The 12,887-nt window shown below is 41.2% G+C and overlaps 1 protein-coding gene across 1 annotated transcript in view; it reads right to left on the bottom strand.

Moving 5' to 3' along the window:
- Positions 1 to 12,887, bottom strand: part of CNTN4 (contactin 4) — a 353,580-nt gene that overhangs the window by 34,980 nt on the left and 305,713 nt on the right. The window contains exons 13-14 of the mRNA XM_026650447.1: positions 12,228 to 12,306; positions 9,427 to 9,514 (exon numbers count right to left, since the gene is read on the bottom strand). Of these exons, the coding sequence (XP_026506232.1) occupies positions 9,427 to 9,514; positions 12,228 to 12,306 (167 nt within the window). The remainder of the gene's footprint in view (positions 1 to 9,426; positions 9,515 to 12,227; positions 12,307 to 12,887) is intronic.

The following is a 12,887-nucleotide window of genomic DNA, read 5'->3' as shown; positions in this document are numbered from 1 at the left end:
AGAACCCCGACCAATCTAACCCCCCGTTCCCTGTCCCTTGCCTGCCCCCCCCCCAGGCCGAGGGAGAGCTGCGAGCTCCACGTGCAGCCAAACACTGTGGCACGACCCTGCGGGGGAGGAGGGAGCGGGGGAGGGGGAGGGACGCTGGCTGCTAGAGGTCCCAGTGGCTGCGAGCGGCTTTCAATCAGGCCCAGCCGTCCAATCAGCCGCGCTGCACTCTGCATTAGGGGAAGGGGGAAATCCCGGACATTTCTACTTTATTAGAAATCCCCCCCGGACGGCCATTTAAAGCTGAAAAAGCCGGACATGTCCAGGGAAACCTGGACGGATGGTAACCCTATTCACTAGTGTTATCAAAAAAAGGGTTGTGGGTATTCTGCAAACTGAGCGTTACCTCGATACCATTCCTTCATGGATTAACGTGCACTTATTGTCTGAATCATACAGAGTGCTAAAGTAGCAGCAATCAAAGTGAAGCAAGAACATACTAAAATTAAACTAAAGATAGTCAGAACCTCCCTTATCTGTGGCTCTTATCGCAAACTGTGTGTTTCCTTGGTACACCTGTTTACCATCTTCCCAATTCTGATGCTCTTAAGTCCATTCCTTTTGGGTGAAATTATGTTTTGAAGAGGGCCCACACGAGGCCTATGCACCACATTCCTCTTAAATGGGAGATTTTAAGTGATGCATAAGCCTTATGCTGGCTCCCTGCACAAGGATGAATTTTACCATTATTAAAATTTCAAAGCTTATATTGTAGCTCTCGACAGATATTTTCTCTCAGCCACCCCTCTCCTCCCCCACCTGCCCCTTGATTTACATGCCTTTGAAGCCAAAATAATTATTTCATTTTTAAAATAGCAGTGACCCTTCCTCCCGAACAGCTCTTTATGAAGATTTTCTCATTCTGTCTTGAGATATCAGATGTTTCAATACTTAGACAGCAGAATCCTAGTGACATTCCCAGAGATACAACAAAGCAAATATTCCACCATATGTCTTACTGACGAAGACTAAGTTCACTAATGTAATGATATTAAGGAGTATTTCTCATCATGGCATTGACGCAAACGTTATGCATAAACACTGCTGAACATTTTACAACTTGTTAAAAGACAAGGCCAGGGGACAAGGGCCTAAATGTACAAAAGGAGTTATGCACCTGTCTGTTTTAGTTATCTAAGTCCCAGTTTCGGGGACCACTGGGATGCCCAAAACTTCCACTGAAACCCTGTAGGCGCCTAAACTCACTTGGCACCTACATTTTTGCAGTAAACGTTCCCAAGTTGTTTTTGCTTCTGTCTCTGAACATGCACACTGCTGCCTTACTGTGGGCGTCTGGGTTCTCATCTCCTGCCTAGGCCCCAAAGTGATTCACAAGCCAGGGAAGATAGGCATCTGACAACCTAACTCACCTGAGGAGTCCAATCTGGTAGGGTTTGAGAGCACTGTAGCTTGGCAGATTGCTGAGATACCGGGGTTGGCTTCCCGCAGTAGGATGATAAAATTATTGTTTAGGCATCTCCTACATGATGTATCTAATCCAAAGGTAAATGTTTAAAATCTGGGCATTTAGAGCTTGATTCAAACCCCACTGAAGTCAGGAGAAAGAGTCCCACTGACTTTGTTAGGGTTTGGATCATGCTTTCAAACGGACTTTAGAATGAAGTTGGACCGTTGTTGGTTCACTAACTACATAAATACAAGGAATAGAAGACTTGGGTAATACGGATTTCCACAATGTGCAGCAGGAAAACTAGCAGAACAGGTAAGGAAATACAATATGGTACCTCCCAACGCAGGTATAGTATTACCATAAGTAGGCCTACAACATCTGTACTGACTATTGTGTTTCATTATAAATGTTATATGTTAGCTAGAGGTTCAGAGTCTAAAAGATTGAGTACATTGGTTTCCACCCCCAACCCCTGGAATGGATTAAGACACACTTGATTCAAGCTACTCTTTACAGCAGTCCACCATGTTACCCTAAGGTTTGTACCAGTGAGGGTTTCACTGGTGTTGCTACGCTCAGGCAAAATTCCCTGTGGGTCTGATCTTGTAAAGTAAAGTTAATGGAAATTGAGGGCACTTAGCATTTCCCATCCCCCATCCCCCAAATAATTTCAAAGAATAATAATAAAAACCCACCTATCAAAGGCTCTAGATGTCCTAACACATCTTAATGCTAAAATAAAATCTTAGCAGGATTACAATAATCATTTAGACAGGAACTGTCCTGTCACACAGCCCTCTCCAAAAACCCTATGAAATGTTTAAGAACATGAGTGTCTCCTACAAGTTTATGAGCAAAGTTGGGCAAATGTTTTTACACTAACCGTTTTACTGAGTTTAAAAAATGTTGATTTGGTGACACCAAAATATTTCTTGAATTCGTGTTGATTTAGCTGAATTTTTTTATTTTGGAAAAAAGTCAATAAAATTTTCCAAAAATGTTGAAATGGCCAGTGTTGACATTTTCAAGATAAAATGTTTAGATTTTTCAGTTCAATTTTTTTTTTCAAAATTTCCAGTAATTTTATTTAAAAAAAATCAAAAAGGTTTAAAATCAAATAATCAAAATCAAAATCAAATGTTTGTTTTGTCAAAACAAAATATTTCAGTGGACCTGAATGATTTTTTTTTTTTACTTTTTGGAATTGCTAACAAACTGAAAAATCCCTCCCCTCACCTCCCCCCCCCCCACTTTTGTCCTGATCACCTTCAGCTTCTACTAGAGTCCTATAATTTATCTTGCAGGATTGTGCCCTAAACAAATATTAGTGGCTAGTTTTGCTGAGTCTAGTCTGTGCTTCCCTGTGACATCCTGCAAAAATGCAAGAGGTCATCACTACAAAAGGAAAGGGAAGGGCACGGACTGGTTGCTGAAACACACACACACACACACGCTTTCAGAGATGCTAAGCATAATCCCAGTGGAAATCGATAGGAGCTACAGGTGCCCTTGCCTGAGGTTCCTAATCCCTTAGTGTCGAGAAGCACAGCGATGCTATATTTTAACATACTGTTTTGCACTGAACGCTGATACAACCTGATGACAAATGACACCTGAGTGGAATACAGGCAAGACTTTGACCCTAGTCATATTTAGCATGAATGTGAGCCCTCTGTGATCCAATTTACAAATCACTCTGGGGAGAATGCTTACCAATCTGTTTTCAAGGACTGGAAAAGTAAGAAAAAGTTCTATTTAATAGTTCTAGTTGCAGCAGCAAATGGAAAATGTTATGCACAAGCCAGTTGAGGACAGTCAAGTGGACAGACCTTGGCAATATGAGGCCAAATGGTAATCAAAGTTATTTGATTTGCATTGTTAAAATCCATAGTTTGAAGCATCTATTTAATCAAAGAGAGTGCTTCAATGACATCAAACTTGTTCTGATTCGCCTCCATATTTCAAAGTTAGCTACAACAAGGATTTTTATGAAAAATTTGCCAGGAAATAACTATTTATTTATTCATTCTCTATTGCTCTTAGTTACTATGCAAGAAAGACGAATGAACCATTTACCTATATACTACAGCAGAGCTGGGTTTTTTTTTTTCTTCCTCCATGATGTTCTCCTAAATACAGATTATTTTCCTCAGCTATCTTTGTTAAGTAACCTTTACACAGAGGAAGACTTCCAAGGGCAGCTAATTGTTTTTAAAAAATGGTCAAACTGAAAGGTTTTTTTAATTTGCGATTCAAGTGAACATTTGCTTTTGGAAGCCCTCCTGTGCACTTTGGTATGGCTTTAAAAATAAGAGCAATCAAAATTGTTTAACGTGAGTTCTGAGAAAGTTCAGCTAGTATTACTGCACGGATACTATTGGAAATACAGCCGCATATTAAATTGAAAAAGGTAATTTTCAGTTTCTCTAGAGGTTTTTATTTTCTTCAAACACCAAAAAAAAAAAAAAAAAAATCCACTTTCCAGTTTTGAAAAGGAACTAATGACAGATTAAGAAAAAAGAGCAATTGAGTGAAATAGCATGTTTTGTATGCATATATGTAAGTATATATTGTAGATTAATATATATATATAGGGCCAAATGCAGCCCTGGTGTACATTGAAAGAGTTCAATTCCCATTGCCAAGGGATGGATTTCAACCATAATTAATAGAAAGGCTTTCCTAGATAAGTATTGAGAGGACAGGCAGTAAATGGCGAGATTTACAGTTTGATCTGACTCACTGCTACAAACACTGTCGATGAGTAGTTAACACTCTTGCCTGTAGGTGTCACTGAAAGCTCAGTAGAATAAGAAAGCTGCCCTCAAGTCAGCAATTTTCAGGACCACAGGTTTAGTGCTTATCATGTAAAGGAAACTTCATTTTCTTATTTTACATACAATTTTTCTTTGCAGGCCAACAATATCTGACAGATCATGTACTGGCTGAGTTTCCAGTGTGTTTTGAAAGCTTAGGTGATTTGAGAAGAGAATATGCTTACAGGGCCAGATCCTCAGCTACTGTAAATCAGCATTATTCCATTGATTTCAGTGCCACTATGCCAATTGACACCAGCTAAGGATTTGCCCCATAATACATATGAAAGAACGCTCTGAGAGAATTCAAGCTTTCCTGACCTATCTTTTGATCTGCATTGTTTCTTTTAGTTTTACTGTTGATTGCAGGCTACCAAAATCTGCTGTATTTCTGATTAGTTTAGTTTAGTCTGCTTATGTTGCACTATATTTTTAGCAAGAGTAGTCCTGTTAACCTTCAAAGTGAGAAGACGTGGGTAGCATTTGTCATCAGTGGGCCTGCTGTAACTGTTGCTTTTGTCACTTGTATTTCACCAGAAGAAAATCTTCTCTGGCTGTTTGCACTGTTTGGTTTTCATGTCTCATTTTGGGAAGTTGCAACACATTTTATAGTTACAAACCGCCTAGCTGTATGTATCACCGATACTGTCTGAGGGGAACAAATTATCCAATTTGAAAAGAAACCAGCTTGCCCTGATTTTTTTTTATTGATTCTGTGTCCATTAGGAGGGATTGTTTGTTTAGAATAAACAGCTCCGCATTGCCATATTTGCTTGTTGTAGATCACGCAGTGCTGTGTTGTGTCATGTTGATCTAGAGTACATGACACAGTGGGACACAATCTGCTGTGGCACAAAATAAGCAACATAAATAAATCAGAGGCAGACAGTCAGAGACAGATGCATTTTTTTAAAGTCGGTGCCCGATGTGAGAGTGTCAGCTTCTGAACGAAACGAGTGAGCAACAACAGAGTAATGAACGACACCACAGTGGATAACAGTTTATCCCTAGTGACCAAAAAGACGTCAAATGAATTGGTGATTTCTAACTAGAGCTAGGCTGGTTTGCTGGTCCATTGCATTGCACCACACAGGGTCCCATTTCAAGTGTGTTCACTTCCAACCTGGCAATGTTGTGTGCTCAGACTCTGAAGGGATTGGAATGCTATAATGTTAATAACTGCAGTGCCTTTCATTCAAGGACATCAAAGTGCTTAGCAAACAAAGGATGAAACCTCTTAAGTCCTGAATGAGGTGGGAGGATAGAGTATTTTAAACCCCAAAAGGCTGAATACTGTTTACAACATACAACTTGAGACGAACAAAAGGAGTTGTGATTCAGTGGGAGCTGAGCATCTCAAATGATTGGTCCCAAAGAGACGTAAAGCCAATGTTTTCATATGTGGGTCTCTAAAGTTAGGGATCGAAATACGTAATTAGTCATCTAAACAAGTGACCTGATTTTCAAAGGTACTGAGCTGAAAAAGGCAAGCCTTGTGATAGAGACACTGGACTGGGACCCATGAGATGGGGGTTCAGTTCCTGGCTTTGTTACAAACTCTCTGCAACACCTTGGACAAATCAGTTTCTCTGTGCCTCAATTCCACATCTGTAAGATGGGGATAATAGCACTTTCCCTTTCCCCACCCTTGTCTATTTAGATTATAAACTCTTCAGAGCAGGGACTCTCTCTCTCTCTCTCTCCTCTGTATGTGGGGTGCATTGTACAAATGTCCCCCATCTTGATTGGAGCCCCTATGCACTACTATATTACAAATAAAAATCATAACAATGGGCACCTACCATTTCCATTGATTTAGCACCTCTGAGCACCAGACAGCTTATTTAGGTGCCTAAATACATATGTAAGTGCTTAGCTTCAAGTCCCTATGTTTACATTTTTTGCCAAAATGACTCTCTCAAGGTTCTACCAGTCACTGGAAGTGCTCAACAGAAAAACAACCCAGGTGCCTTGCCCCCCCCCCCTATATTATAATCACTAGATCAGGGGTTCTCAAACTTCATTGTACTGTGACCCCCTTTGAATAACAAAAATTACTACACGACCCCAGGAGCGGGGACCGAAGCCTGAGCCCACCCGTGCCCCACTGCACTGGGTGGGCGGGGGGCAAAAGCAAAGGCCAAGCCCCACTGCCCCTAGCGGGGGTGGGCGGGGGGCAAAACCGAAGCCCAACAGCTTAACCCCAAGGAAGGGGGCCTATAACCTGAGCCCCGCCACCCAGGACTGAAGCCCTCGGGCTTTGGCCCTGGGAGGTGGGGCTTGGGCTTCAGCCCTAAATGGTGGGGCTCGGGCTTTGGCTTCAGCCCCGGGCCCCAGCAAGTCTAATTCAGCCCTGGCAACCCCATTAAAACAGGATCACAACTCACTTTGGGGTCCTGACCCACAGTTTGAGAACCGCTGCACTAGATCTCATGCTCTCATCATAAAGCCCCATTGGACTGATGTAAAGAATGGCACAGACAGGGTTCATAAGGCACCTGGTCTCTCTCTGCTCTCCACTATTATTAAACATCTCCAGAAGATTAGCATTATGCTTCTCACTGTATAAGCATATTTGAAGACACAGACCCAGATCCCCAAAGAGCTTCATAGAGTCAGAGTTTAAGACCAGAAAGGACCTATGAGATCATCTAGCCTGACCTTCTGCATATCACATGCCATCAACACCACCCAGCGTCCACACACTAAACCCACCACCTAAACTTACTTCGAAGTATTATAGCCTTCAGGAGACTAGACCAGGGGTTGGCAACGTTTGGCACGTGGCTCGCCAGGGTAAGCACCCTGGCGGGCCGGGCCAGTTTATTTACCTGCTGACGCGGCAGGTTCGGCCGATCGCGGCCCCCACTGGCCGCGGTTTGCCGTCCTGGGCCAACGGGGGTGGCGGGAAGCCGCGCGGGCCGAGGGATGTGCTGGCCGCGGCTTCCCGCCACCCCCATTGGCCCGGGACGGCGAACTGTGGCGAGTGGGGGCCACGATCGGCCGAATCTGCCGCGTCAGCAGGTAAATAAACTGGCCCAGCCCGCCAGGGTGCTTACCCTGGCAAGCAGCGTGCCAAACGTTGCCGACCCCTAGACTAGACTATTATCACAGAATGTAGGGCCAGAAAGGATCTTGACAGGTCATCAAGTCCAGCCTCCTGCACTGAGGCAGGACCAAGTATCCCTAACAGGTGTTTGTCTAAGCTGTTCTTTAAAACCTGCAGTGTCAGGGATTCCACAGCTTTCCCTGGAAGCCTATTGCTGTGCTTAATTACCCTTATAGTTAGACAGCTTGTATTTTGCCTCTGAACACTCTTCAGTTTATACATGTTTCTTAGAGTGGACTGGACACAGTACTCCAGCTGAGACCTCAGTGCACAGAGTGGGACAGTTACCTCCCATGTTTTACATACATAAGGAATATGGAGATATACCTATACCTATCTCATAGAACTGGAAGGGACCTTGAAAGGTCATACGAGTCCAGCTCCCTGCCTTCACTAGCAGGACCAAGTACTGATTTTGCCCCAGATCCCTAGGTGGCCCCCTCAAGGATTGAACTCACAACCCTGGGTTTAGCAGGCTAATGCTCAAACCACTGAGCTATCCCTCCCCCCTTAAGAATTGAAGCTAGCTCATGGAGGGAGAACAAACCTGGTCTGGCTCTTTACCTGGAAGAAAGAAAGTGAGTCTTTGCTCAGGTAACTCATGGAGTTTTCTTCAAGCTCCTGGGTACCATTTGGTACCCACATATTAGCAATCGACTCGGAGGCAATGCCTGAGTTAGAGATCCTGAGTAGCTCTGGCACAGAATGGCCAAAGTGGCTGCTGGAGAAAGCAATGAAGAGGATTTTATTCTGAGTTGGAAAGGAGGGTGCTGTATAGGCCAAGGCCATTTCAGCACACAAGGTGCTGACTTCCTGTACCATGTATTGTCATTGGAGCATGCCAGGGTGTCTGTTAGATGTTTAATGAAAGCCAATGTCGATGACAAGGTAATTTCAGGTTCAAGCATGAATGCTCAAGTGCAGGAGTTTATGTTCAATTACCAGATGCTTCAAACAAGCAGTAAGACAAAGGAAAGCAATGCCAAGCACAAAAGGTCAAGTCCAACACTATTGAAAATGGACAGAATGTTGCCTTTGCTGTTGATGTACAGTAATCAGATAAGACACAACAGGGTTAGATAAAAGGTTCAGTAAAGTTTTAGCATCCTTTGTGTGGGTCTGGGGATTTATGCAGTAGCTATATATTTGAGGCCAGCCATTCTATGGCCTCAGGTATTTAACAATGTTAGGAACACCTCCCCCTCCCTCCCTTCCCCCGTGGAAGAATAATAGACCACAGTTTTTACTAAATTCCACTCAAATGCATTAAGTTAGCACTTTTGATTATGCATTCATGGTTGATTCTGGAGAAATTTACTTTAATTAACAATACTGAAAGGCTAGTTCAATAAATTACATTGAGTCATTTTTGTGTCTGATTTCATAGGCCTCAATTGACCCTGATGTGCATACCCATAGCAAAAGCAGATATAGGGCTATATTTTTTCTATTGCCTCCATTCCGCATTCATATTTGTAGATACAAACAATTGTGCCTGTAGTTGAATGATAGTGCCTGGAATGATTTTCAAGTGCAAATACAAGCCCCATCCATTTAACTACCTGATTTTCTGATGCAAACATCAGAGTTAACTTTCAAAGTTCATTTTTTGCTTAGGCACTCATACAACTTTACAAGCATTTAGATTTAAATTCAATTTTTTAAAGATAAATTATAACCCCAGAATTTTGGGGATGATTTTGAAAATATTTTTGTTTGATTTATTTATTTTTGCCGTAAGTAGCTGTTCAAAGATCTCTATTACTTAGTTTCAATTGGCAAGGACCAGTGATTACACGGATATAGCAGAAACTGCTCCCAGGCATTTCATTTTGGCCTTGGATGTGTCTGACTTTGGAAATCCGTTATGAAGGGAGATAATGGGCAGCATAACAAAGCAGTATGCCCTAGATTTTGCCCTGCATTGTAGAGCATTATGTTGGTTTCACGTAAGACTGAGTCTTATCTTCCTTTGTGTAAGCTGCAGAATTTTAAAGCGTTCCTAGCACGTGTATCTCACCTGAGTGAGCAGATGTTCTCACCTTCAAATTTAGGTCATTCTGGTACTGTTGTTGAAATTTTGCTTGCTGACTTTTGGCTTCAACATCAGGGGTTAAGAAGCTAGGTTGTCTTGTAAGGGTAACAAAACACCAGTAAGATAAGAGATGATCTCACCATTTTCCAGGAATATTTTAATGGCATAATATTGGTACTAAGCCACACTTGGTGCCTGAATGTAAGTTTAACAGGAAACCTAACATGGAGGGTGTGTGTGTGTGATTTCAAAACATATTTTCAAGGTTTGTTCTAGGCAAAAAAGAAGTCAGAATTTTTCAAAAAAGGACAACAGGATTACAAAGATGTAACAGCTTGGGTACACCTCCACTTGAGTTCTGGGCTGTAGAATAAAGCAGGAAAAGAGAGAAAATGAAAATATTTGGAGTCAGTGGTGATCTATTTTATGAGTGATGTTTATGGCCATTCTTGGTTTGTGACTAAATTATTGCATTATGTAAATAATTCAGTGGCCTTTTCCCTTGCCATGTTAGGGCTGACTTTAATTCTCTGGGAAAGGGTTATTTGGGTGTCTGCCAGTGTTTTGATATAAATTAGCCAGGATATAAATTAAATAACCTCTTCATCTGTTTCTATAGATGATAATGTGATGGAACCAGAAGTACTTGCAGTTGTAGTTTGGTCAAGAAGCAGGATGCTGGTGACAAAAAGGGCATATTGACAAACAAGGAGAGAGATTAAGCAGATGGGGGACCACATGAAGTGGTTGGAAAAGCCCCCAGAAGCAGACCGATAACAGTCAGCACTGTGACAGCAAAGAGAGAGTAAAAAGACACACTGATTTGTTTTTTTAAACATGCATAAATAAGTGACATTTTTGCCTGTGCAGACAGTGAAGATCGAATGCCACACTGTCGTTTTTGAGCAGGCAGAAATAAAGCTTGGGTTATCATGCAAATATGCTCAACAACACTCTTGGTGTCGTCATAAAATTTGTCAAACTTTTAAAGAAAATAATGACTGCCTTAAGAGTGGCAATGTGAGCTAGCAGAAACAGATTAAACTGAAGTGTTAAAAACATAAGGCATCCATGTAACGCAGGCAGAAAATCTACCTATCCAGGTAAATGGAACCAGGGTAATGACCCAATGAAAACACAATGAAAGTGTAAATTCCAATGATTGAACCAAATTCACCCACTTACAATGATGAGGTGACACGTAAACTTATGATGCCATTTATGTTACCTCTGAATTTGGCCCTAAAAATCTATAATCATCATCCAGTCCCCTAGCATATGCCTGCATCCCACAAAGACATAACAAAATGCAAATTCTCAACAGTGAGGATAATTAACCATTGGAACAGTTTAGCAAGGGATGTGATACGTGCTCCATTATTTGGAGTCTTTAAATCAAGACTGGATGACTTTCTACAATAGAATGTTCTAGCTCAACCAAGAATTATTGGTTATAATGCAGGTCTCTTAATGGGTGACATCTTATAGCCTGTGTTATGTATGAGTCAAACTAGATGGTCATAATGGTCTCTTCTAGCCCGACAATCTATGAAAGACCTTGCAGGACAAGACAGTGACTAGAGATAATACAAATCAACAGTAGCATTTAAATCACTCTGCTTTTGATATGTGATCAAAGATTGGAAATCACCCACAGGAATACACTAAATATTCAGACAAGCTACATTCCCCCCCCCACACACACTTTTTTTTTTATTTGCTAATGCAACATTTCTACAAGAACTGCAAATTGACTTAAAGTCAAAAGCATCTGAAGCTTGGTGACTATCAAACTTCTGGGACCTCTTAACACTCTAGACATCATCAGACACTGTGAAAAATGCTGAAGACAGGATAATGTGACCCTGAACTGAGAAGATTAATAACCGGTGAATAGCTAAACTAACATGTGATAGTTTGCTATGCTAATTTCTACAGCTATCCTAATGGATTGTTTGAGTAGTTTATGGGGCATGGCCAAAATTCATTTGAGTAAGGAACGGGGAAAGGTCAGAGCAAAGGTGAACGGTTAAACAAAATCTTCTGTTTTACAATATCACAGCATCCACCTGCATTGCTTTCACTTATATGCTGTCAATCTTACAGGAAGGCAACAGCACAGAATGGTCCAGATATAATAAATAAGACTCAGGATTGCTCTTTTCATATACCACTATATGTTTCCATGTTTTTTGTACAATGAACCATTGTACGTGTGTACTCTCAAGCAAAGGAACTGTTTTGTAAGGCATGATCCATATAAGAAAATGTATAGCATTTGACTGTTATTGATTATTTTCTGCAGTAGTCTGATATTGCCAGATATAGAGTAAAATGTCTCATGACACGTCAATGGTCTTAATCTCCTAAGTGCCTGAGTCACTTTTCAAAATAGGACTTAGGTGCTTTTGAAAAGTTAACCCATGTTACTATATACTCCTGCCATACTTTTCGGTAATAAGGGATGTCAGTGATTTATAGCTCTGTATATCATTGGGAGTGAGGCTTGGAGGGGGAGAAAAGCGGTCTTTTCTGAAGGAGCAAAGGTCCTGATTCAGCAATTCATCCCCGATTCAGCAATTAAGCACATGCTTAAATGCTTTCCTGAGTGGGTGTCCGTATGATTTCAACCCTGGCAACTTAACATGTTTAGTCTTTGCTACATTAGAACCACATTTCATAAAGGGAGAGCTTATATACTTTTTAGATATATGTTACAGTGTCTCCTGAGCCATTTTCTGTTAGGAAGCATCCATTTCATTTTAACATGGGCAATTTTTCTTTTAAAGTAAAATGTGAGCAAAATACTGTTCCATTGCTTTTCCTACTAAGCTATCCATCTGTTCACTTTTAAGACTGGCAGTTTCCTTCTTAGCTCCATTCATACCTGAACGGCAGTTTTGGTACAACTTATGAACGCATTTCTTAAAATGACATTGAAAAAAAGCTTCCCATAGATTGAAAACTGTCTAAACATGATGTAAGAGTCTCCCTCCCAGGAATTAACACCTCCCATCTCCCAGAAAAGGACCAGGCAGTCAATCAGCAGACAAGCATTCCTGCATACTGAAATACACACTCTTTGTGTGGCTGAATAGTAAATGAAGGTTAATTTAAATCTGAAAACACATTAAGAATGGAATTGCATCAAAGGATACCGGGGAGGGATGCACCATTATAGCACCATGAAGACAAAATAATTGAAAATATATCTGGTCCAGAGAGAGAGCACAAAGGGTGTTTCTTAAGTAAGAACAGGGAACAATACTTCATTTTAACCACCATTTTATCCTGTGCAATGCTATCTTATTAAATCAAGCTCTCTCCATACAAATGTGACAAAGAGAATCCTATCTAATGGGGTCTGGAAATGACAATCAAATCTGTCACTCAGAGAAATTTTTACTTGCTCTTTTATAGCAGTCAGCATTGGTGCCTGATTACACTAGGAAAACAAAGCATACATTT

Source organism: Terrapene carolina, unplaced genomic scaffold (genome assembly GCF_002925995.2).
Source record: "Terrapene carolina triunguis isolate 2854851 unplaced genomic scaffold, T_m_triunguis-2.0 Scaffold89, whole genome shotgun sequence".
Lineage (NCBI taxonomy): Eukaryota > Metazoa > Chordata > Testudines > Emydidae > Terrapene > Terrapene triunguis.
Note: the sequence above shows the minus strand (reverse complement) of the source record. Positions and strands in the feature narration are given on the sequence as shown.